General features: G+C 41.4%; 1 protein-coding gene across 1 annotated transcript in view; it reads right to left on the reverse strand.

Moving 5' to 3' along the window:
- MARCH11 (membrane associated ring-CH-type finger 11) overlaps positions 1–18,938 on the reverse strand; it is a 118,805-nt gene extending 99,867 nt beyond the window's left edge. The window contains exons 1-2 of the mRNA XM_029218797.1: positions 18,181–18,938; positions 16,870–17,025 (exon numbers count right to left, since the gene is read on the reverse strand). Of these exons, the coding sequence (XP_029074630.1) occupies positions 16,870–17,025; positions 18,181–18,705 (681 nt within the window). The 5' untranslated portion in view covers positions 18,706–18,938. The remainder of the gene's footprint in view (positions 1–16,869; positions 17,026–18,180) is intronic.
- Positions 18,939–23,438: the final 4,500 nt, after the last annotated feature.

A 23,438-nucleotide genomic window follows, 5' to 3' on the forward strand; every position in this document is an offset into this window, starting at 1 on the left:
AGTGTTTTGCCATTTTCCCAAAATGATTTAAACTTTTCTGAACGCCAGAGAGTTTGATTGATCCTGTAAATGCGGGCACAACTTATACTGAAGCACCTCCAAGTGAGATACATTTTTCTACATGCTCGTTCTTATAGCATTTGTGAGAATTAAGCCAGGCAATGCCTCTTAAGCACACAAGAGCTCAATAAATGGCAGCTATTATGATTATCAGTTAGAATCTCTATAAGCAGTCCTTGTAGTGAGACACAAACTTTACAATAAGTGTGCTTATTTTCTGAGCTCATCAAAGGCTCAGCCACAGTCAGCCTGAGAAAGCGTGTACAAGGGGAGATGCCCAAACATACTCTACATCCTCCTACACCAGATCGCTCTCAACCACACTTAAGAAACATTTTCAGTCCTGGAAATGATGTATTGGGATTTGCTTAAAGTAAACGCTTGCCTGACCTACATCACTTTACACTGTTGCTTGCCATGCAGTCGAGTTAGTTTTAATCCATAAATATCTCTAAGTATACAAAGCAATATAATTTTTGTACTGAGTTCTGAATGGATTTACTAGATCCTTAAAAGATAATAATCGTATAATTTAATCATTGTAAAGTCACTTTGCTGGCACTGTTTGGTTTTGATCAGACATGTAGAAGAAATTCCATTATCAGACTCTGATACCACATGAGAAATGAGCTCGCTTCTAAAGTGCTGGCCAAATTCTGACTCACAATTGATAAGGAGTTCCGTGTTACTTTTTATATCATAGAACTGTCATCCATATATAATTAGCACCTTATCTGAAGTATAGTTTGCCTTCAAACTATAAACTAAAACTGCCTTCAACGATGGCCAATATTCTCCTAGTTCTTTATGGAAATACTAGTCTTATGTCAATGTGGAACTGCTGGGAAATGGTTAAATGAATATGTTTTAATACAGAACGTGTAATGCAGATACATTATTGATGTAAGAATTTCTCTCCTTACTCTCAATGAAACTTCATGCTATTTCATTGAAAACTGTCCCAATTTGCTATCAACCCTTTGCTGCAATAGCACCATAAAATGAATACGCTCTGTATTTTGCTAAAGACTTAACTGCTGAAAACATGTTATTGTTCTCGCAAAATAATTTTAATTTACTTGTGTTTATTTCATTTAGCACCTATGGTCTGCTACTCAGACAAAAAGGCATTTACTAAGTAACATAAGCCATTTTTCTCACCCTATGAAAATCTGAGGAAGAACATTTTTCTAGCTGTCCAAACTAAAACATACACGATCAAGATATTCAGCTACAAATTAACCACGCTAATTTATGCAATCATTATCATGTTTAGCTTTTTAAATCTTCTCTGAAATCTATGCTGGCCTCAAAATACTTTCCAATTTTTAATAAGGCAAGAGCATCTTTATGTAAAAGGCAGTGTACTTCTTTTATATATTTATCTGTTCACTTAAAGTTCCCCCCCCCACTTTATCCCTATTTAAAATATATTTAATGAATGTTATGCTCCCATAGTCATCTATCGGAAGCCTCATATACCTACAGGCCCCCACCCGGCCTGTGATGCTGGAAACCACAGTGTTGAAATGGTTTTCCCTGACAGAGCATAACATCCTTTCCACCTTTTACCATGCTTTCCTGTCCTTCTTAATAAATGAGTTACTCAGCCAAGAAGGCAGGGACAGTGTTACTAACCAAGTTCTTTGAGCTAGTTATGTATTGTTCATTTTCAATAACTAATAGGTCATCTTTTCCAAGCATTGAACTAAGAGTAACTGTGGCCTCATTGCTCTGGAAAGGATAGTCACATACTTCCAGACAAATAATCTGTTTGTCTAATACCCACTATTAATGTTCTTGAAATGCTTTGTACGTCCAAAATAAAAATATAGTTCCCATTTAGAAAAAGAAAATTCTATCTTTCCTTTTTCCTTCCTCTATTTCTTTTTTTTTTTATTCCAGTTATTTCCAGGGTACAAAGCCTTTCCTGGGGACTCAAAACCAGACAGAAACACTCACTCTTCATGGTCCGTCCCCCGAGTGATGAACCTCAGGAGATGGCCGGGACCTCAACAGTTACCGCTTAATTAAGGTTCCTCTGGTTGTTAGCTAAGAACTTAACCCTCTTGGAAAAAATTTTCTCCCTCAAGCAAGATGACCTACCATTAGTAAAAACAATCAGCAGTAATTAAAAACCTCATTTTCACACATAGTTCCTAAGTTTTACATCATGAAAATTGCTTCTCATCTAATACTCTTTAAAAATGTTGCCCTGAGCAAAATAAAAGCCCCTCTTTGAAAAAGACTAAAGCTGAACAAAAGAAGCTGAAATAGAATCAGTTTCTCTTTCAAATAATAAAACTGCCCCAATATTTGGTCAACAGTTTTTCTTAAATACATGAATCCAAATAAGGGATATTCTTTTCGTCTTATTTCAAAAATATCTAAAATACTTGATCATCAATGTGTTACAAATACTTTGGCAGAGACGCTAGATGTTGTAATTATCTTCTGTTTAAACTTGTTGTACCCAAATATTCAACGGGCAATCAAAATGTGAATGCACTCCCTAAAATAACTTTAAATGGATTTAACATTCTGCTTGAGTTCACATGATTTATATTCTTAAACTATTTAATATGTAGTTATTCCAAAATCTCTGAACAGACTAAAGTTTAAACCCCCAAACTTGCAAAGTGGAATAAAGAAAACAGACAATGTTTGATATAATCAAAATCTAATCAAATTGGGGGGTGGGGGGAAGTGCCTTTTCTGAAACAAATTAGGTAAATAATAACAGATGTCAAAGCCTTTTAAGTAAATGGAACCTAGGCCAAATTTATTTTCAAACGAGGTGGAAAAAAATATATATAAATATCTCTAACCTAATGGAATTCTGGGCACCATGGGTCAAATTTCGAGAACATGACTGTAGTTATCAGGAGACACTAGAGGGCAGAGTTGCCCAGAGAAGCTCTTCTGACATCTAATTAGCAAAAGGGATGCCAATAGTCAGATGCTTGCTCTTTATATAAACCCTCAAGATACTGACTTATCTTGAAAGGTTTTAGACTTTTAACAGATGATCTAAACTAGTCCAGTACAATCAAACAAACAAAGGAAACCCACACTAGGGCTCCATGGAGAATACTTGTCCTAAGAATGATCTATCTTCCTTCCTGTACATGTTCATGACTATAACATCTCACTCCCCATGAAACAACCATCACTTTTCTCCTGAATAAAAGATCTTACTAACCCACTTATGCTCATGCCTTCAAAAGCTAGGGGTTTTAAGTTTCAGATGACATTTCCCATCAAATCTGGGGAACGGATTATTCCAAGTACCGTAAGCTCAAACAAAATTTGTCTCCATGTTATTAAAAGTTTTCTGAAGAGGAGGAAGAAGTGTTCAACCTTCAGAACTCCTTTGTGTTCATTCTCTGTCAATGACAGAGATTCAACAAAGATGGGCTGCCCGGCATTCCACTGCACTGATTAATGGAAGCCATTTATGTCAAGTGGATTTTGGAAGCCCAAATATCAATTTCTGTAGCTCTAAGAGCAACATAAAAAGTCATTTCCCCTCTTTCAGCCACTGCATGGCTTTCATAGTGGCCAAGTCATGTACAAGCCACATCAATAGCTCCTAATTATAGTAACTTGAAAATTAAAGCCTCACACATTCATTCTCCAAAGAGCCAAGTTTCCTAGATGGCATTCCATGAGGTGATGGAGCTTCTCTTCAGAACAATCCATCTCAGAAAATGTGTGTTTTTCAACAGAAATAAAATGTATTTGTCCTAGAAGAGTGTTTTATTATCACTGTATTTATAAAATATACTCATAAAAATCAGTATTTAAAATAGTTATAATTCAAATAGGCTGAATTTCTCATACGTTTCTCATATGTGATGATGGCTTTTAAGATCCTAACCCCTTGATAATTCTGTAGCTTGAACAGTGAACGTGACAACATAAACATATATTTTAAATAACTCAGGAAGAGCAAATTGAGCATTTGTGATTCTTAGAATCTAGAATACATTTTTCACTATTTCTCACTACTCTTTTTCTCTTAATACCTGTCTGATCGTACCCTTTTTTCCTGGCTTTTAAAACCAATGTCTTGAATATTCACCATAATATCCAAGATATACATACAACGGATCAAGGAAATTGGGCCCCTATTGAGGCATTTAATATATTGATGCAAATTATAAAACTATAGGCTGTAAAATATTGACCTCTCCAGTCCACTCGTGGAAAACTAAAACTCAGAATGAAATGTACTTCAGCAGGAAAACTAATCATGGTAAACATTCACTAGTTATATCTTATTTCTAGAAAGCCATAGATGAAGAATCTCTGTCAATCAATATCAAAGATGGCCTTCCCTAACCACTTATTCTAAAATTTTAACCACCCCTCTCAACATTTCATATCCCCCTTCTTTGCCCAGTGTTTTTCCCTTAGCACTTACCATTAATTAATTTACTAATTCTTTTACTTGGAATTTTTACTTGTATATTATCAATCTCCCTCTCTGGAATGTATGCCCTCTGAGGGCAGGGATTTTATTTCTTTTGTTTATTCTTTTTTTCATCTCCAGTCCCTAGAACAGTGCCTGGCACCTAGTAAAGTAATTAATAAATATTTGCTGGATTATTAAATGGATGAATAAATAAATGAATAAACAACAAATCCAAAACCTGGCAGAATTGTACGTGTTCCAACAGAATAACAGATCCTTCTAAATTGATAATTGCACAAAAAAAGCAATCTCAACAACATTCGTTGACTTTCGTAAGGCTCTATTTCAGGAATAACTATATACAGGTCCAAATAACCCAACTATATGCTGTCTGCAAGAGACACACTTTAGATTCAAAAACCAAATAGGTTGAAAGTAAAAGAATGAAAAAGATACATCACAAAACAGTAACCAAAAGAGAGCTGGAGTGGCTATACCAATATCTGAAAGATAAAAATTGTTACTAGAGACCAAGGCCATTTTCTCATGATAAAAAAGTCTATCTGTCAAGAAGATTTAACACTTACAAATGTATTTGCCCTTAATAACAGAGCCCCAAGATATATAAAGCAAAAACTGACAGAATTGAAGAGAGAAAAAGACAATTCAACAATGACATTTAGAGACTTCAATACCCCACTTTCAGCTAGACAAAAGATCAACAAGGAAATAAAAGACATGAACAACACTAAAAACTAACTACACCAAGCAGACCTTTATAGAACACACCACTCAACAACAGCAGAGTACGCACTCTTCTTAAGAGCACAAGGAACAATTCTACAAGATAGACCATATGTTAGACCAAAATCCCTTACCCAAAACACTTTGGGCCATATGTGTTTCAGAATTCCAAATTGTCCAGATTTTTAAAATATGATATGGTACATTTTTATCGTATTATGTAATATCCCACATGCTCAGCAGGATCTAGGTCAACATCCTGTAACCAATCACAATATTTCTATGGCAAAATACATGAAAGTTGACACTACCTGAGATAAAGACTATAAACAGCTTCAACTCAGTTCAGGTGTTTTGTCACAAAATAAATTACAAAAAATTTTTTTAACTCTTGCTTCTACTTTCAAAGCATTTTTCAAATGGATCCACTCTTCTTCATCTCTGCTGCCATCATCCTAAGATGAGCGCCCCTGTTATGTCCTTCCCAGCCATCGGGGAGCATTCTAACAGCACCCCTGCTCTCAGCCCAGGCTCCTTCCAACCCAGTCTTTACAAGGTAACCAAAGGTATTTGTTACTTTTATTATATTGCTCCTCTGACTGAGACTCTACAGTGATGTCCATTGCTCCTAGAGTGAAACACGCCTCCCTCACGATGGCCTCCGTGGTAAGGTGCATCCCGGCTTCCCCAAGGTCTCCTACTCCTACTCACTCGTGGACTTCTTCTTACTCCCTTCAACGCAACAAGCTCTTTCCTACTTAGAGTCTTTAGTCTAGCCGCTCCCCCTTCCAGAATGCTCTTCAAAGAGTTTTTTCAGAGGGGAATCAACATCAGTCTTTAGATCTAAGCTCGGACGTCATCTCTTCAAAGACTTTCCCTACCCCTTCTAACTAAATACACTTAGCCTTCCCCATACCTTTAAAACAAACAAACAAACAAAACACGGGGGACTTCCCTGGCGGTCCAGTGGTTAAGACTGCAGTGCTTCCACTGCAGGGGGTGCAGGTCGGATCACTGGTCAGGGAACTAAGATCCCACATGCCGCACAGCGCGTACAAAAAATAAAAAATTTTTTTTTAATTTTTAAGAAACTGAATTTTAAAGTTGCTTTAGATGTACATAAAAGTTGCAAAGATAGTACAAAGAGTTCCCATATATGCTGCGCACAGTTTCCTCTACTGTCAACCTCTTACATTGCTAAGGTACATTTATTTACAACTTAGTAAACCAACCCTGGTACGTTACTATAATATTAACTAAGCTCCGCACTTTACTAAGATTTCACTAGTTCTTCCCTAATGTCCTTTTTCTGTTCCAGGACTCCATCCAGGACACCACATGACATTTAGTCATCATGTCTCCTTAGCTTTCTCTGCTCTGTGACAGTTTGTCAAACTTTCCTTGTTTTTTCTTCACAGTGTTGAAGAGTACCAGTCAGGTATTTTGCAGACTGTCCCCCGACTTGGTTTGACCTGCTGTTTTTCTCATGGTTAAACTAGGGCTATGGAGTTTTAGGGGGAAGACCACAGAGATAAAGTAGTCTCATTACATCATACCGAAGGCATACAGTATCAATATGACATCACCGATAATGTTAAACTTGGCCACCGGGCTTAGGTAGCATTTGCCAGGCTTCTCCACTGTAAAGTTACTCCCTCTCCCCACTTTCCACTCTGTAACCAATCTACTCTCTGGAAACAAGTCACCAAGTACAGCCCACACTCAAGGGCCAGGGGGAGTTGAGGTCCACCTCCTGGAGGGGACGGTATATAAATAAATAATTTGGAATTCTTCTGTAAGGGAGATTGTCTATTTCCCCCATTTACTGATTCAATCAGTCATTTATTTATAACAATATGCACTCATAGATGTTCATATTAGAGTTTAGGTTATAACCCAAAACTACATTATTTGTTTCATTGCTCAAATCACTCCTGGTTTAGCCACTGGGGGCTCTTTCAAGTTGGCTCTTACGTTCCTTTGCTATGCCTCATCCTTTTGTCTTTTTGAGCACTCCACTTTCTGGAGCAAGATACTCCAGTCTCATCTTGTGTAAGAATAGCACCTTGTATGAGACTGGTTCCTTTTATTGGAGAATGGTTTTGGAAACCAAGATCTGGTGCTAGGTAAACTTATTGTTACTGGGGTGTTACTATTAGGCCTTCTCAATAGACAGAGCTAGGAAATGTATGTGTGTATACTAACCCATGCACAAGCACAGATCTGAAAATATTTCCATATGTAACCGTTTGTATCTCTATTAAGCAAAACATGAGTTTATACTGATGTTCCCACCTCTAATCCAGTATCACATGATTTGTTGTAGGATTCCATTTTTTTAATCACTCAGATTCTTTTCCACTGGAATTATTAACATAATCTAAAATTACCTAGCTTGTTTACTTACTGTTTGTCCCTTATCATCAAGAATTTAAATTTAGAAGCAGAGGTCTTGCCTGTTTTAACAAATTCTGGAGCTCTAGAACCTAGAACAGTGCCTGCAACATGGTAGTGATTTATTGATCGGTGAAAAAATAATCGATAAAGAAGTACTGATTATTTAATTTATAGTAGGAGAAAAAAGATGAAATATTTTGACGCTACCCCTTGATATGAGTAAGATCATCTTCTAAACGAAAAATAAACACATATTCATCCAATGCTATGCCCTGTTATATTAATAATCTCCACGCATTCACCATCACTTGGCATTGGAATTTCCCCCACAAGCAATTCAAGGAATGCTTGACAATTTTCCCCTAGAGTTTACTGTAGTAGAGCTTAATCATGTCCAAAATGAAAGTAACGTATTTCTTCCTCAGATTTCCTCCTATGTAACATATATTATCTTCAGTCTTAGTAGGGTGTAGGTCAGAGAGAAGAGGCAGACAGGAGGTAGGGAGATTCCTCACCCATCCTTACACGTTTCACTAAACTACCCAAGGAGGTTTCAGTGTCTTTCCCCCCGTAGTCTAAGGACCATGTGTCACTCAAAGCTACAGTTAGTTGTAATTTTGTTGGCTTAGCATTTTCCTGCTTCTTTCTACTACTTCTCAAATTGCCGAAAAGTCTTGTCTAGATCTGAAAATGCCTTTCATAGAAGCTACTGTGGTATGAAAGGTAAAGAAAGACAGTTCGGGAGGGGATTGAAAGGGATTTTTCATTCAAGATTTTCTTTAACCTTCCAGGTTTGCACTTGGGCATGCTTGTTGGTCCTAGAGAACACAATGTGGGCAAGGGCTGTTACCCCTGTTCACTGTGTCTTTCTCTCCAAAGAACTGGAGGTTCCCCCGGAAACCTCCCATCTACTTGCTCCCACTAAAAAGATACGGGTATGTCAAGAAAAGAACGAAAGAGGTGGAAGGAGGGTAAGAGAAATACTGAATGCTCAATGTATGCCTGGCAAATCCTGTGCTCTTTACTACTCTACTCTCAAGATTGCAACTAATTTTACCAAAATTTGGTAAAATTTTTTAAATTTTCTTTATTTTTTTCCTTTAAATTAATAGAGGGGGCACTTACATACATACTGATATTAAAATCTGCAAATGTAACACAGAAAAGAAGTTAATACTGGGGCGGGGGGAGAAAAGAGCAAAAGTATTTCCCGTGGCTTCTGGAATATTCTTTCACAATAAGTAAAATCCCCTAATATTTGTGAGAGATGTTATCCTTCTTAAAATCTTTTTTTTTAAAAAAAACAAGCTGAACAAACCAAGGCAAGCCTGTATACATTTCTTGAAATAGTTCCTGTTTATCTGAACTATTTTGTACCTCGGAGCCATGACACGTAAGTGTCAGCGCACAACTGCAGGTCCATATATAACAAAGGAGTGCCCAGAGGGTTCCCGAAATAAGAGCTTGATGCTCAGTTCATATGAGGAAGGCCCCCTACGCCCAAATTAAGCCTTGGCCACTTGCACATAATTAGCATACCAAAATGAGAAATGAAACCAAAAGGCACATTAGGGCAATGGAACTCTGTTACCATGTTAAGGATACAGTGCCCAGGTGCCATCAGTCAAAATGAACTATGTCAAAGAGATGAAAACTGAAGAAAAAAACAGGTTTCCAGACAGTAGCTTTCAGAGCATATACACCTAAAGGAAGGACTGAATAAGAAATATCTCCCCAGTAAGTTCTCTTATCGACTTTACCTACACAGAAACGCTTCCAGGTTTTTGTCACATCTTCCCACGGGACTGCTCCCAGCCCACCTCTACTCATGTGGGACTTCATTTGGCTGAGTCATAAGAACAGCTGTTGAATTATGAGTTATGGGTACAGGCAAGAAGCTGTCAAATATCCAAGGATACAGAAAGCACAAGCCACAAGTGCAGTTTTTCTTGGCCAAGTCCTCAGTGTCTGCCATCCATTTACTTGTAATTGTAGGTGATTATCTCGTCCCCTCCCTGCCACTCTGAAGGGTCGGAAGCACTCTAGCTGTGCCCTCAGAGTCATCCCATTCTACTCTTAGAAAGTCCGAAAATAGAAGGAAGCTGAGTTTCCTTTGTTCCAATCCTTTCAGCAAACATCAGTCACATCACAGCAAAGCCACGCGCCAAGACAAAGCAGGAAATGAGTAAGGGATAAAGAGTCTGTTCTCTTGCTGCCTTTCCCTGTGTTGGAGTATTGTACTCACCAGTGGAAACTCATTTTCGAAGTTATGTTGCAGCTGTACAAACTGCTCATTGGAAAAAAAAAAAAAAATCCATCACCTTGTTTTCAGCCCCGTGGCAGATTTCACATCAAAAATATTATACCCAGTAGACATTCCTAGCAGTTCATCTGTATCTTCAATCATACAGTAAAATTTCCAACAAATTATTCAAATTCTCTGAACAAATGCTAGATGAAATCCTTCAACCAGTGACAACCTCAAGAAACCAAGTGTGTCACACATGGGTAATTTCACATTCACGGAGGCTTTTCTCATGACATTTTATTTTCTGAAAAGAGCAGATATGTCTCACTGGAAGCATTTTTTTTTTTATTTTAGGTTTTTAAAAATAGATCCTGCTCTTAAGACTTCTTCCTGTGGTCTGAAGAACTGAACATATTTTCCCAGGCAGATTCAGAATAGAATTATCAGATCAATTTAAGAGCAAGTTGAAAATTGACAGTAGATGGCTAATGGGTGAGCGGTAAATGCAACTTGTTTCCTTAAGTCATATTCTCACTGCAGAAGTATGAACATGACCCCCATGATTCTCTCTACCTTTCTAAAACACTGACTCACGTATTCATTCACTCATTCATACCACAAATACTCACTGAATACCCACAAAGTGACCAAGAAAATGACTGTCAAGCTACATTGAGCTGCATCACATAATCTTTTCCAAAATCTGTCCCACTCAGATCTTCCTTTCTTCTACAGGCAGCTGAGTGGAGAGGCCAAGAGAGCAAAGAAGAGAAAGGCGTCGAAAGGAAAATACATTTAGAAAGAGCTATAAAGAATGTAGAATAGCAAACACATGTGGAGAAGAAAGTTCTGGAGAGTTATCACCATTGGGACCACATCAGCCCCAATCCTCTCTGCATAAAGGATAAAAGCAAACACCAGTCCACGGTGCCCTAAATGGTCCCCATCTTTTTTTTTTTTTTTACTACCATCTCAGAACCATCTGGCTTTGAAACAAATTGTAAAATCACTGTACATATGGTCTATACAGTAAATAAGATGGCTATAGTAGTAGACAAAGTATAATTTACATATTTCATTCACTAGAGGATCATTAATCTGTTCTAGTGAGTAAAATGCAGATTTGAGCGTTTTGAGAATTAGTAAGCAAATGAAACAAAAATCACCTCAAAGGCCAGAGAGTTGCCTCGTGATGTGCTCTTTGTTAATTCTGACGTTTTTAATTACCTATCAAATATGTCAGTACATGTATTTAAATATTACGTTTTAACACTGTTCCTTAGTTATTCAGGCATGGTAATAAAAAGCTTCCCCTCTGCTCGTCATTTGCTATCAAACCTACAGAGGATGTTAATAAGAGCAGCAGTTAGAGAAAAAGTAAAAGTGGTGGCTTTACCGCTTCACCCAGGCTGTATGTATGCAGACATTCTTAATCCGTAAAACACAGACGCCTTGAAGTATTTCAGCTGACAGCATGCAACACTGTCACGCGCTGGCGTTTTCTTAATACGCTTTCAAGACCGCAGTCAATTTTCAGTGAGGATTTGCCAGCTTCTTCTAGTGCATCAGCTATGTCATGAGAACAACTTAATCAGTTCTGAAGAAGCAAATACCCCTTTCATGACAGAGCCCTATTTAGGAGAATAATGATCAGAGGGCCCTCAAGAATTTCCTTCAAGTTCTATAAACGCTTTACAGATAGGTTCGGAAGCTGTACCTCAGAACAACAGTAGCCAAGGCGAACCTACCTGGTGCCAACTTCCTCTCTAATTCAAAACTATCATGATGAACCCCATCGTGATAAGAATATGGATAAAAATGAAAACTACCCTCCTTCCTAGGAGTCTCTCCAGTCATTCTCACTGCTGTAAGAAGAGTTTAAAGGAAAAGCAGTAAGGGGAAGACTAATACAAAAGTTAAAGGCTGGTAAAGATGGCCAGGGCTCTACTATCCGCAAAGACAGGTGGGCCCATCTGCAAGTCTCAATCCCTACTCCGCAAGTCCCTTGCCAGTCCTTTCCTCTGGTGCTCTGAGTAACAAAGGAGGAAAAAACGCTGATGGACACCACAATTCGCTGTGACTGATGCTGGACTACCTGCCTGTGCCCTTTGCGATTGCCCCTTGCCCGGGATCTCTGGGGGTTCTTCAACCTCCTGCTTTACTCACATACACCCCAACCACCAGGGGCCTTTCCAAAGCATAAACACACACCAGTACCCAGTGATGCCGAAGAGCGCTGCCTTGTGCTTGGCCACATGCAAAAGCATCTCATAACTCCGCTTATGAGCTGACTCCAATGAAGACCCATGGGGAGGGATGACTGGAGAGTAAATATGCTCCCATGTGCTGAGATCATTATAGCTCACTGCATCTGATTTTTTTTTTTTTTTTTTGCGGTACGCGGGCCTCTCACTGTTGTGGCCTCTCCTGTCGCGGAGCACAGGCTCCGGACGCGCAGGCTCAGCGGCCATGGCTCACGGGCCCAGCCGCTCCGCGGCATGTGGGATCTTCCCGGACCGGGGCACGAACCCGTGTCCCCTGCATCGGCAGGCGGACTCTCAACAGCTGTGCCACCAGGGAAGCCCTACATCTGATTTTTTAAATGCTGATTCCTTCTGTATTTACAATAACAAATTTGGTCAGAAACCAAGGTGGGCTCACCTAGAAAAAGCAGGGAGTAAATATCCAGAGATAAAGAATGATATGGAAAGAAGAGTCATTAACTTCATTTTGGTGACAAGAGATTGGAGGAGATAACAGGGACCTGTGAGCACTGTTGCTGTGAGCAAATGAAGGTCCCCATCTGCTAGCTGATTGAACAAGTAACAATCATCAGAGCCAACATTAAAATGGCACCTACTGTTGTTAGCACCATTCTAAGCACTCTGTAGGTATGTATGTATTTCATCCTCAAAATATGTATAAAACAGGTGCCATTATTATCTTTTAAAGATGAGTTAACTGAGGCACAAATAGTTAAGTAACTCGTCCACGGTAACACAGCTATTGCCTTCCGTTAACGCTCTATTTTCCTATGTTTAGGCATTATAGTCCATCTCTTACAAAAAGTTTAAAGTTTCCCATACAACACTTCATCTAGTAAATGTTATCTCTTCAAACATCTCTATTTCTCGAAAAAGTACTGAAAGCATTCATAAACCTAAATATACTCGCTTAATTAGTTTAAAGTATCACCATCTCAAAATAAATTTGATCTTATACGTTCTTAGATTGCACTTATTTTATACCATACTGTGAGATTCAAAACAGAATTAGCTTTTACTCTTAAAATATCATTAATGCATCATCTTGAATATGGTAATCAATAAAAGAGATTCTGCAAGGAGGTAGGAACGTAAATGCATGTTAATTATTTCTAATGTCTTAATTAACTCCTACTGCTAATGATACAGTAATTAAAGTTTAAATATATTGTAGAGGATACATCAGTTTTCTATTGGGTCGTGTTTAAGCACTAAACATGATTAAACAGATTAACCATCACTAAAATCTCATGAAATGGGGAGATTTAGACCCAAATTCTCATTGAGATTAGAATTCTGTGTCTAAAACTAAGGTTTTGGACACAGTGCAACATGTTTTCCTCACACACACCTGCTTCCTCGTTAGCTCTTCCTCTCCTTCTCTATCCCCATGTCCCTCTGAGCACCCAGAGGTACATCGTGGCAATAATCACTTCTGAAAGTGGTTTAGTATATGCATCAAGCACCACTGATGAAGTCAAACTCCCATACATTTTTTTAACCTTCTTGATTTCTGAGCCCTGGGAGGGAAGTTATGGTGATGCCTGTTGACTGACCTGGACCTGATGAGGATCAAATGTAAAGACCAGAGTAGGCAGAGAGGGCCATTTTAGAAGCTGTCTCCTATTGTGGATTAAAGGTGTCCACTCCCTTTAAAGAAGGGCAGACTCCAGCGGTTGTTCCTGTGACTTGCTTCAATCAAGGGAGTGCAGCAGACATAAAGCCATGTCACTTCCAAGGCTGGGCCTTCAGAGATCTGCAACTTCCTCTTTTATGCTCCTGGAACCCAATCATCACGGTTGTGAGCCATCCACATCACATGGAAAGAGAAGTGAGTAACCAGCTGACAGCCCCAACTGAGCTTCCAACCAACAGCCAGCACAAACAGCAAGTCAAACGAGTGAGCCACCTTGCATGTTCCCATCCAGTCAAAACTCTAGTGATCACAGCCCCAGAATGATGCCGCATGTGGACAGCAACCTCCCAATTGATCTCAGTCAACCCGCAGACTCTTAAGAGATAATACGTGATGGTGGTTGTTTAAACCACTAAGTATATGAGGTGGTTTGACTGCCCAGCAATAGATAGTCGAAGCCTTTCTAGACCCTCGTAGAGACTCAGGCTGAAACCAGTTCCTGCTTGACTTAGCATAGCACAGGATAAGTCGTGGTGGGCCCAGACACATCAGGATGGCTACAAGGGAGCTGAAAGGAACACTTTCCAGGGGGGGCACAGTGGCTAAGACCATGAACCTCGGAGCCAGACGGTTTGAATCCTGGCTTTGCCTTTTACTAGACATGCACCTAGTAGAGGTTAGATAACAATATTCTCTACCTCACAGGTTTATTTTGAAGACTAAATATCAGTATCACTACGTGTAAAGCACTTAGAACAGTGCCTGGCACAAAGTAAGTGTTCGGTAAATGTTTATTATTCTCCTGAACATCCAAGGAACCACCCACTCACAGCTCTGGGAGGGCTCTGTACTTAGAACAAAGGGATATGGAAAGTGAAGGGGAGGGTCATAACATGGTTCCTGTTTGATCCTGAGGAAATGGATCTCTGCCATGCCATAAAAGCACGGATATGATAAATGCTAAATCTGATTGGCCTCACACCAGCAAGGGAGAAAGCCAAAAATCAGAGTAAATGCTCAGTTTCTGGGTCATCAGTAACAGAGATGTCAGACAATCAGTCACATTTTATCTGAGAATAAACTACTCCTGGGTATAATAATCCACACTTTGGATTTTATAACTGATTTCTGTTCATTAAGTGTCCTGAGCTTTATAAACGTATAATGCAGTCCTGGTAAGTTATGTTCTCAGGCATGATCTGAAGTATCAGCCTCATACTCATATCAGTTTGGTTTCTAAATATTATTTTGCAGTTCACTGCAACAAACAGATCAGGCTACCGATTACGGCAGTTTTTGCATATGTCATAATAAAATTAATCTTAAATGTATTAGTAATACCAGGTTAGTTTTTGGCTTTTGGTTGCTTTTTGTTTTCTTTTGATTTTTTGCTCATATCATATACACACTTCGGGAACTGTTTTTGTTAAAATGATTATTGATTTTTTTAAATGAAGCAAAATACAGTAATAACTCATTTTGCTATAGGATTAGAATTAGTAAATAGTATTTTTGCCCCAACCCTTTGTCTCTTCTCTATTTTAAAATTATATCAAGGACCTATTTATATTTACTTCAGAAGTAACCAGCCCAAGTGAATTAATATATTGTGGCCATAAGTTAAAGTTTTTGAAATATTTAGCAATCTACTTCAGCTCTTGAACATCTGACCATAGCACTTCTCATGGGACTTTTCACTGGAGCCTCAAAGCTCTCCATTTCTCATCTCCACATACTCTATTCATAAAATTATTGCAGATCAATTATACTACTCATATTCTGGTATTTGGACATGGTTCCCTCTGTTTTTCAAGAGAACGATGGATCAATAAATTGATACCAAGTAGTTCAATCAATTAGCAGTTCTGAGAAAATATGTCAGGTTTGTGCCTATCTTCACCGTGATAACATCATTCATCCACATTAGTTATTCATCTTCTTTCCAAATTATTTATAAGCCTGAGATCAGCTTGAGAAAATTCATACTTTCATTTCATACCTGCTAGTCATGCCTTAAATGGTGACTATCAGAGATGCAAATTAATTGCAACTATACGAAGGATGCACAAATTAAAAACTATGAAATTTAAATTATTAATTCAGCATCCAGATTCCTTCTGCAATCACTAACAATTTCACCTGTTTTATTGCTCAATGCAAACTAAATTTGGTAATTTAAGTAGAAATAGAGAACACTAGATCTTATCACTGTTTCCCTCCTAACTTTAAGTCCCTCTTCCTTTTCCTTCCATTACCTCCTTCGTCTCTGTGTTTTGAACCTACTCTTTTATGTCTGGTGAACTTCAGTCCCAGGTCATTGTCAGATCTCATCAATTACACACTATTCTGCTTTAATCTAAGATGTCGTATTCTTAATATTATTTTACATCCCACCAGTCTATTCCAAGAACCTGGATCCGTTCCACTATACCAAAAAAAACCAAAAGCCTATTTTTCCATGGGCTTTTGTCGGGTTATGGGCATTATGTTATTATGTGATTATGCACTAAAAGTTTTAAGAATATATACAATTTCGGTAGTATCATTGAGAGTAACTGTTGGGAATACTTCTGCATCCACTATGTAGCTGAACAGAGCAATGAATGAAAGTAGGCAAAATGTAACTGTGAAAAAAACTCATATGAAAAAGAAAGCTTGGCTAAGTAAAAAGACTGTTCAGATTAGAACTAATAGGTTCAACCAAAGTTTCCAGACTAGTAAAGTTTTGCTTTACGTGCATCTATTTTCTGTAAATGGAGCCCGTTTAGAGTTTCAATGCTTAAATTTACAAAATAATTTGTGTAACGTTTCTAATGAATAAAATTGAGTTAATTGAGTGTAAGACATTTGTACCAACTTGCCCTTTTAGAAACAAGGATGGGTATAATTTCATCAATAAACAACAAATAAAGGAGACCATTTGAATAAAAATGGCTTTTGAGTTTCTCAGATAAAAATGTCACAGATTTCTCAAAGCACATCACTACAAATTCTAAATCTTGGTTTTAGTGTGATTTGCATAAAATGTCTTAAGTAGCATATGCAAATATTCTCATGTCTAGCAACATTATTTCAAGGGGAAAAATATGTCACAAATGTCTACCTGGCAAGGTTGCTTCATTTTAATGGCTATGACATGGTATCTGTAACAGCAGAGTTCACAGGTCCAGGAACCCCTCTCACTGATCCACTTCAGCAAGCAAAGCTGATGTGTATACCGAACGGACCCGTCACATCGGCAGGGGTTTAACAGCTCCCCCTGGAAAGAAAACAACTCAGTATGAATATTTATATTGTGTCTCTATTTTAAAAATCCAACAGTTGCTTTCTTTTCTTTCAAAGCCATTTACCCAGAAGGATACAAGCATCAAACTCTATCCTAGAAAATGAAATTAAATGTTCATACCTCTGGTGGGAATGCAACTAAAGTCTTAAAACTATTTCAAAGATATTACTTAGAGTTATGACATAAATGTTCTACCAACATACGAAATATCTGCAGGATACGGCTCCCAATACCCTAGGGGAAAAGCTGTACTATTAAATCTCTTTAATAACTTTTAAGTGGGCGGTCAGATGCAATTCCTCTGCAGTTATTCTTAATCATTGCTAAAGAAGAAATGCATGCCATCCCAGAAAGTAGCTTGCAATAGCATTATGCTTTTATTTTTTCTAACTGTAGCATCATAAATATTGACTTAGGGGACTATATTCCTGAAAGCCTGCATATTCTTATGCAATTTCCTTACTTTGAAAAATATTAAACCTAATGTTTTCTCAGACCACACATTTTTTAAGAGAGATGTATTATCCCTGTTGTCTTTGTGATTACTCGCATGTAAGTTTGCATGCACCTCTAATGGAGTTTATAATTTTAGAATTGTGTTTCTTTCTTTCACAAGGTCAAAGTAGTTTTAGTTCTCTTATGAAAACTCTAACATGCTTTTCACCTCAGTGATATTGAGTCACCAAAATGGGCAATAAGGAAAGACCCTGCCCTTTTTGGTTTTGACATGACTCACCCCGTTTGTCCTCTAAGACTATATGCCTCACGATACACCTGTAGAAAAGGAATACAGGTTTGTCTCTACGTATAAACCAGATCCATCAAGGAATTCACACAAGTGATACTTATGGCATTAACACTAAAACACCTGAGGAATGTGTAACTGCAAAACCAGGTGGAAAAAATCAAGTGTAGCCCAAAGCAAACACTATTCGCCACCGGGACAATTCTATCTGCCTTCACAGGAAAGGAAAAGGGAACGCGCAGGAACCGCCAGGCAACCGCTCAGCCCAGGAACCCAGAGGCGGGCGCTGTCCGTGGTGCTGACAGGGCGCCGTCGAGAGCGGGAGCCAGCCCAGCCCTGCCGGACCCCACAGCAAGCTGCGCCCGGGGCCCGCCGGGCCTTACCTGCTCGGCGCCCTGGAAGCAGATCTTGCAGATGGGCTGGTGGTGCTGGTGCTGGTGCCCGGAGCGCCGGTCGCCGCCGCCGCTGCTGCTGCTGCGGCTGCTGCATACCGAGCGCGTCTCGGGCCGGTCGCTGGAGCCCCGCCGCTCTCCCTCCCCACCCGCGCGGACCTCCGGCTCCCCGGGGCCCTCCTTCCCCGCCGCCGCCTCCGGGACCGTCGTCTCCGGAAGGCGCCTCGGACCTGCCCCGGAGTCGCCAGCCGCGGCCACCTCCTGCCCTAACGGCGGCAGCTCCTCCGCGCCGCTGCGCCGCGGGGCCACCTCCGCTGGCGGCTCGTCTGGCCCCGCGGGGCGCTCGGGGGACGCGGGCGGCGCGGGCAGCGGTGGCAGGTAGCGCGGGGGCGCGGGGACCGAGGCTGGCTCTCCTGGCGGCGGCGGCGGCGGCGGCGGAGGCGACGGGGGCGGCTCGGCGTCCCCGCTCTCCTCCCCGCGGCGCCGACTGCCGCTGGGGCCGCCCTCAAAGCTCATGGTGGTGGGGCCACCGCCGCCGCCCTCCTGCCAGCCCGGCTAGCGCCCCCGGCTCGAGCTGCAGGCGAAGGGAGAAAGGAGGGGGGAGGAAGGAAGAAGGGAGGAAAGCGGGGCGGGAGGAGGGTGGGGACGGAGCCTGGGGCGCCAGGGGCCGAGAGGCGGGACGGGGAGGGGACGCAGAGGGCCCGGCTGCGACGGCGGCGGCTGCTCCGCGGAACCGCGGTCTCGGCTCTGATGGAGGCGGTGCCGAATTCCGCGGCGCGTGAGAGCCGGGCCGCTTGGGGGCGGGGGGGGGCGACGGCGGGGGCCGGGGAAACCCGGGGGGGGGGGGGGGGGGGCGGGGCAGGGGGGGGGGGGGGGGGGGGGAGGTATTTGGAGGGAACTGGAGCGGGGCGGTAGGTGTGGAGGAGCGGAGGGTCGTTCCCGGGAATGGGGATGTGGAGGACCGGGTGCGAACCCCGGGGGAGGTGCGGAGACCGCGGGCCGGCATTGGGGGCGTGGGGGAAATCCCTCAGCCGCCTCCGCCGACCCCGCCCCAGGGCCGCTCACGTGTTCCGGGGCGGATTACCCCTCCCCAAGCCGCGCGGCGCTGCAGCTCTCGTGAGCGGGGGCGGGGGGGGGGGGTGGAGGAGAGGGGGAAGGGTCGGAGGCCACGGGTCCAGAAGCCGTTACTGGATGGGCGAGTGGGATTCCGCGGCACGGGGCTGGAAGGGGCCGGGATGATCGAACGCGAGACTCGCGAGGGCAAAGGGGGTCGCGAGACTGACGCCGCGGGCGCGCCCGAGCCGGCTAAGCAGGGGTCGAGGGGAAGGTCGCGTGGGCCCCGAGGACTAACGGACCCTCCCAGGAGACCGCTTCCAGCCCTGTGCGCCGTCTCCCTCAAGGGTACTCTCACTGATCCTCCAGAGCCCCCAAAACAGACGCCTCTGGAACCTGCATCCTCCCTCTGCCCTCCTCGCCCTCTCCCTCCTGCAGGGAGTATCTGGGTTTATTTGAAACCGTTCTGGTGACTTTGTAAATATCGTTTCCTGCAGTGGTTGCTCCTAGTGAACCCTGGTGCCACGTTCTGTGGCGGGCGTGCTCTTCCACCCTTGCGGTAGGAGAAAGGACTCAAAGGACACCTCTCGTGCAGAAGTTGCTGCAACCGCGGATTTCGGTTGTATGCACCCCGAAGCCAGCTGGTTTCTCTATAGTTAACTCCACTCCGCAAAACCTCTCTGGGACTTATCTTCCGGCAGGGCAACAGTGCCCTCAATTCTTTTCTGAAAATAAACTACCTTACCTGCAGGAAAGTAGACGGAAAACAGTGCACAGGCAGTAGTTTCTAAATTCGAACAGTGTAAACGCATAAAGCAATAGATTTATATATAGTTCAATGTGTCTAGTCAAAGCCTTGGTGATTTTCACTAGTGTAACCCTTTGATGTCTTTGACGCAACCGACTTGCTCTTACGGCAGTCATTTTTGGCTGCATAGAGCCGGGATCAGATAGGCAAAGTAACTTGTTCAAGGTCACAGAACTGTTAACGAAGAACTTTTGAGCTCCCTGACTCCAGATTTTCCGGCTCAAACACTGAATGATTTTTTTTCCCTCAATTCTCCTGCCTCCTAAAACAATATGTAATACATGGTGCGTTTGGTGGCACTGACTCCCATTAATAGTTAGATGGGTTTTTTTTGTTTGTTTGTTTGTTTTTGCGTTACACGGGCCTGTCAGTGTTGTGGCCTCACCCGTTGCGGAGCACAGGCTCCGGACGCGCAGGTCCAGCGGCCTTGGCTCACGGGCCCAGCCGCTCCGCGGCATGTGGGATCTTCCCGGACCGGGGCACGAACCTGCGTCCCCTAGCATCGGCAGGCGGACTCTCAACCACTGCGCCACCAGGGAAGCCCTAGTTAGTTGTTCTTAAATGGTTAGGATAAACTACCAGCTTAAGTTAATTTTTCCAGTATACATTTTGGCAGTAAGAAGTATATTTGGTTTAAAAAAAAAAAAAAAAAAAGGTCCAGCTCTTTTGACAGAAATTGGTCTGGTTGGAAAGCAGAGAAGGAGGTAGTAAAAAAAGTCAAGAATGCTTTGTTACAAATGGTCCCAGATGAAATAGTTCCCAGAAATGTCCTCTAACACTTAGCACCCTCAGACTGACTTATTTTTGGTGGCGGAATGGCAAGCAGCAAGCACATTTTGTTAGAAATAATAATCCCTGAATGCCCTAGGAACTTATCACACTGAAGAAATGTGGTTGTAGATAATGCTTTCATTTTCAATCTTCACCTGTCAAAATGACATTGCACAAGATTGTGTATTGCCACAGTCATAAGATAATCCTAAGCCTTGATTCTAAATTCTTGAATTAAATGGAGTCTAAATTCAATTTATGACTAATACATTTCTACCAAGTATGATAAAGTACATTATTATTTGAAGGACAGCATAAAAGCTGTGGGTTCTGGATAAACAATGCACAGTGACTCAGGCAGCAAAGTAACATGGATGGAAGAGTAGAAGGCCACAATCCTAGATGTATCCTCTCAGTTGATTGTTGGAAAATAACTCCGGTAAGAGAAGATTAACCTTCCTTGATATGGTAGGTAGCCACATAAAAACATTATTTCCTAGCATCTGTGACCTCCAAAGCTGACCTCTCCATGAAAAAGGGAAACTTGTTCATGATCTTCAGTTAACTCAGTGAGTCTTCAATGGATCAAGGAAGAAAACCTTTGTAACTTTGATTGCATCCTCTGCCATAAAAATATAGAACAATGGGGAACACAAAAAGGATGAACCACTCTGAGCTGCTGGGACCCAAGTAGAAGAGCTGCTAGAGAGACACAGACATCGCATAAAGAACAACAGGGCACCCACGGCTGCTGACAGCCATTCAATAGCCAACATGGATCCACCAACTAAAAAATGGATGAAGGGAGAGGCAATTCTATCAATCTGAGCAAATAGTGAAAGGCACATCCAACCTGCTTCAACCTATATAAATGAAGAGAGAGATATAAATACAACAAATGCTTGCAAAGTCTCCATTCTCATGTTTCTCCCTACCCACGCACCCATACATGCAGAGAGTTAAATATACCCTTTACCAAAAGAGGTCTTTCGTTATGAGCATGCAAACTCTTTAGACACCAGGAATCTCTTGAGTTGAATCCAAGGATGGAGGGGAGGTGGGAGGGTCCCAGGCAAGTATGTCCCAATAATTTCTTTGGTGATATTAATGGATATCTGTAGGATATTCTTCTTGAACTTCCCAAGTGACCATGTCCTGAAGGTGTCCCCTGAAGTCACCTCAGGGATATTAGGTAGAAAAGAGTCCAGGCTACACTAGGTCAGAGTTGTTTCAGAATGACTTTGAAGCTATATTAGTTGTGATGACCTTGATGTGTCCTCCAACAGGAGAGTTAGCCTGAAGAGCTCTTTAAAATTGCCTTTCAGATGAACCTAGAGATTATCATACTAAGTGAAGTAAGTCAGACAGAGACAAATATTATATGACATCACTTACATGTGGAATCTTAAAGAAAAAGATACAAATGAGTTTATTTCCAAAGCAGAAATAGACTCACAGACATAGAAAGCAAACTTATGGTTACCAAAAGGAAAGGGGGGGGTAGGAAGGGATAAATTAGGAGTTTAGGATTAACAGATACAAAGTACTATATATAAAATAGATAAACAACAAGGACCTACTGTATAGCACAGGGAACTATATTCAACTATCTTGTAATAATGGAAAAGAATCTGAAAAAGAATGTATATATACATATATATATCTGAATCACTTTGCTGTACACCTGAAACTTTGTAAACCAAGTATAGTTTCAATAAAAAATTAAAATTAAAAAATGGTCTTTCAATTCTTTTTAAGTTTAGCTTTTAGAGATATTCCAAAATTTTTCACTTGGCACCTTTGGGGTGCATTTATTTGTCTCTGTGGTCACTGAGTACAGAACAGAGAATTCTCAACTGTCTTCAAATACCCGAGAGAAAAGAACTTGAGAACTCCAAGTATGTTATAGAACAATAAGGTTATGTTGTGTGAGTGGGAGGGTAATTTTTAAAGAGGACAGTGAAGTGTGATCTGTGGATTGCGAGCACTTGGTGCAGAGTATAGCTTTGTCATACACCAGAAACGAAGCAGTGTCAGCCCATTGCCATATACAGAAAAGTCCACAATTTATATCTCCTATTCTAACCTGTTGATTGAATTCCAGCCTTCTGTGTCAAGTCGCCTCTATGACTGCTCTGCTTAGATACCTAAGAGCTATTCTAAACTAACCCAGTCCAAAAGCACTCAACACTCTCAAACCTGCTCATTTCCCAGTCTTCGTCATGCCGGTAAACCAGTTGTTCACTCATCCAGTTACTTAAGCCTTGGAGTCGTCCCTTGACTTTAATTGTTCACGTCATATATTCAGTGTATCACAAAATTATTTCGCATGTACTTTCAAAATATACTTCAAATTTCACTACTATATTTCACCTCCACTCCCGCCATCCCAGTTCAAACCAACGTGATGCACCAGGATCATCAAAATAGCCTCCTGTCACCCTGCTTCTTATTCTTGAATCTGTCCCCAACAGCAGCCTGGATAATCCTATTCAAATGTAAGTCCAGTCATGTCATCCCACTGCTTGGTACCCACCAGTGGCTCCCCAACACACTTGGTGCAATGTCAAAAATCTTAGCATACCCTACCAATGCTCAGTCTAGCTCCTGGCTACAT

The sequence above is a fragment of the Monodon monoceros genome, unplaced genomic scaffold, assembly GCF_005190385.1.
Source record: "Monodon monoceros isolate NGI ecotype Baffin Bay Population unplaced genomic scaffold, NGI_Narwhal_1 Super_Scaffold_12, whole genome shotgun sequence".
Lineage (NCBI taxonomy): Eukaryota > Metazoa > Chordata > Mammalia > Artiodactyla > Monodontidae > Monodon > Monodon monoceros.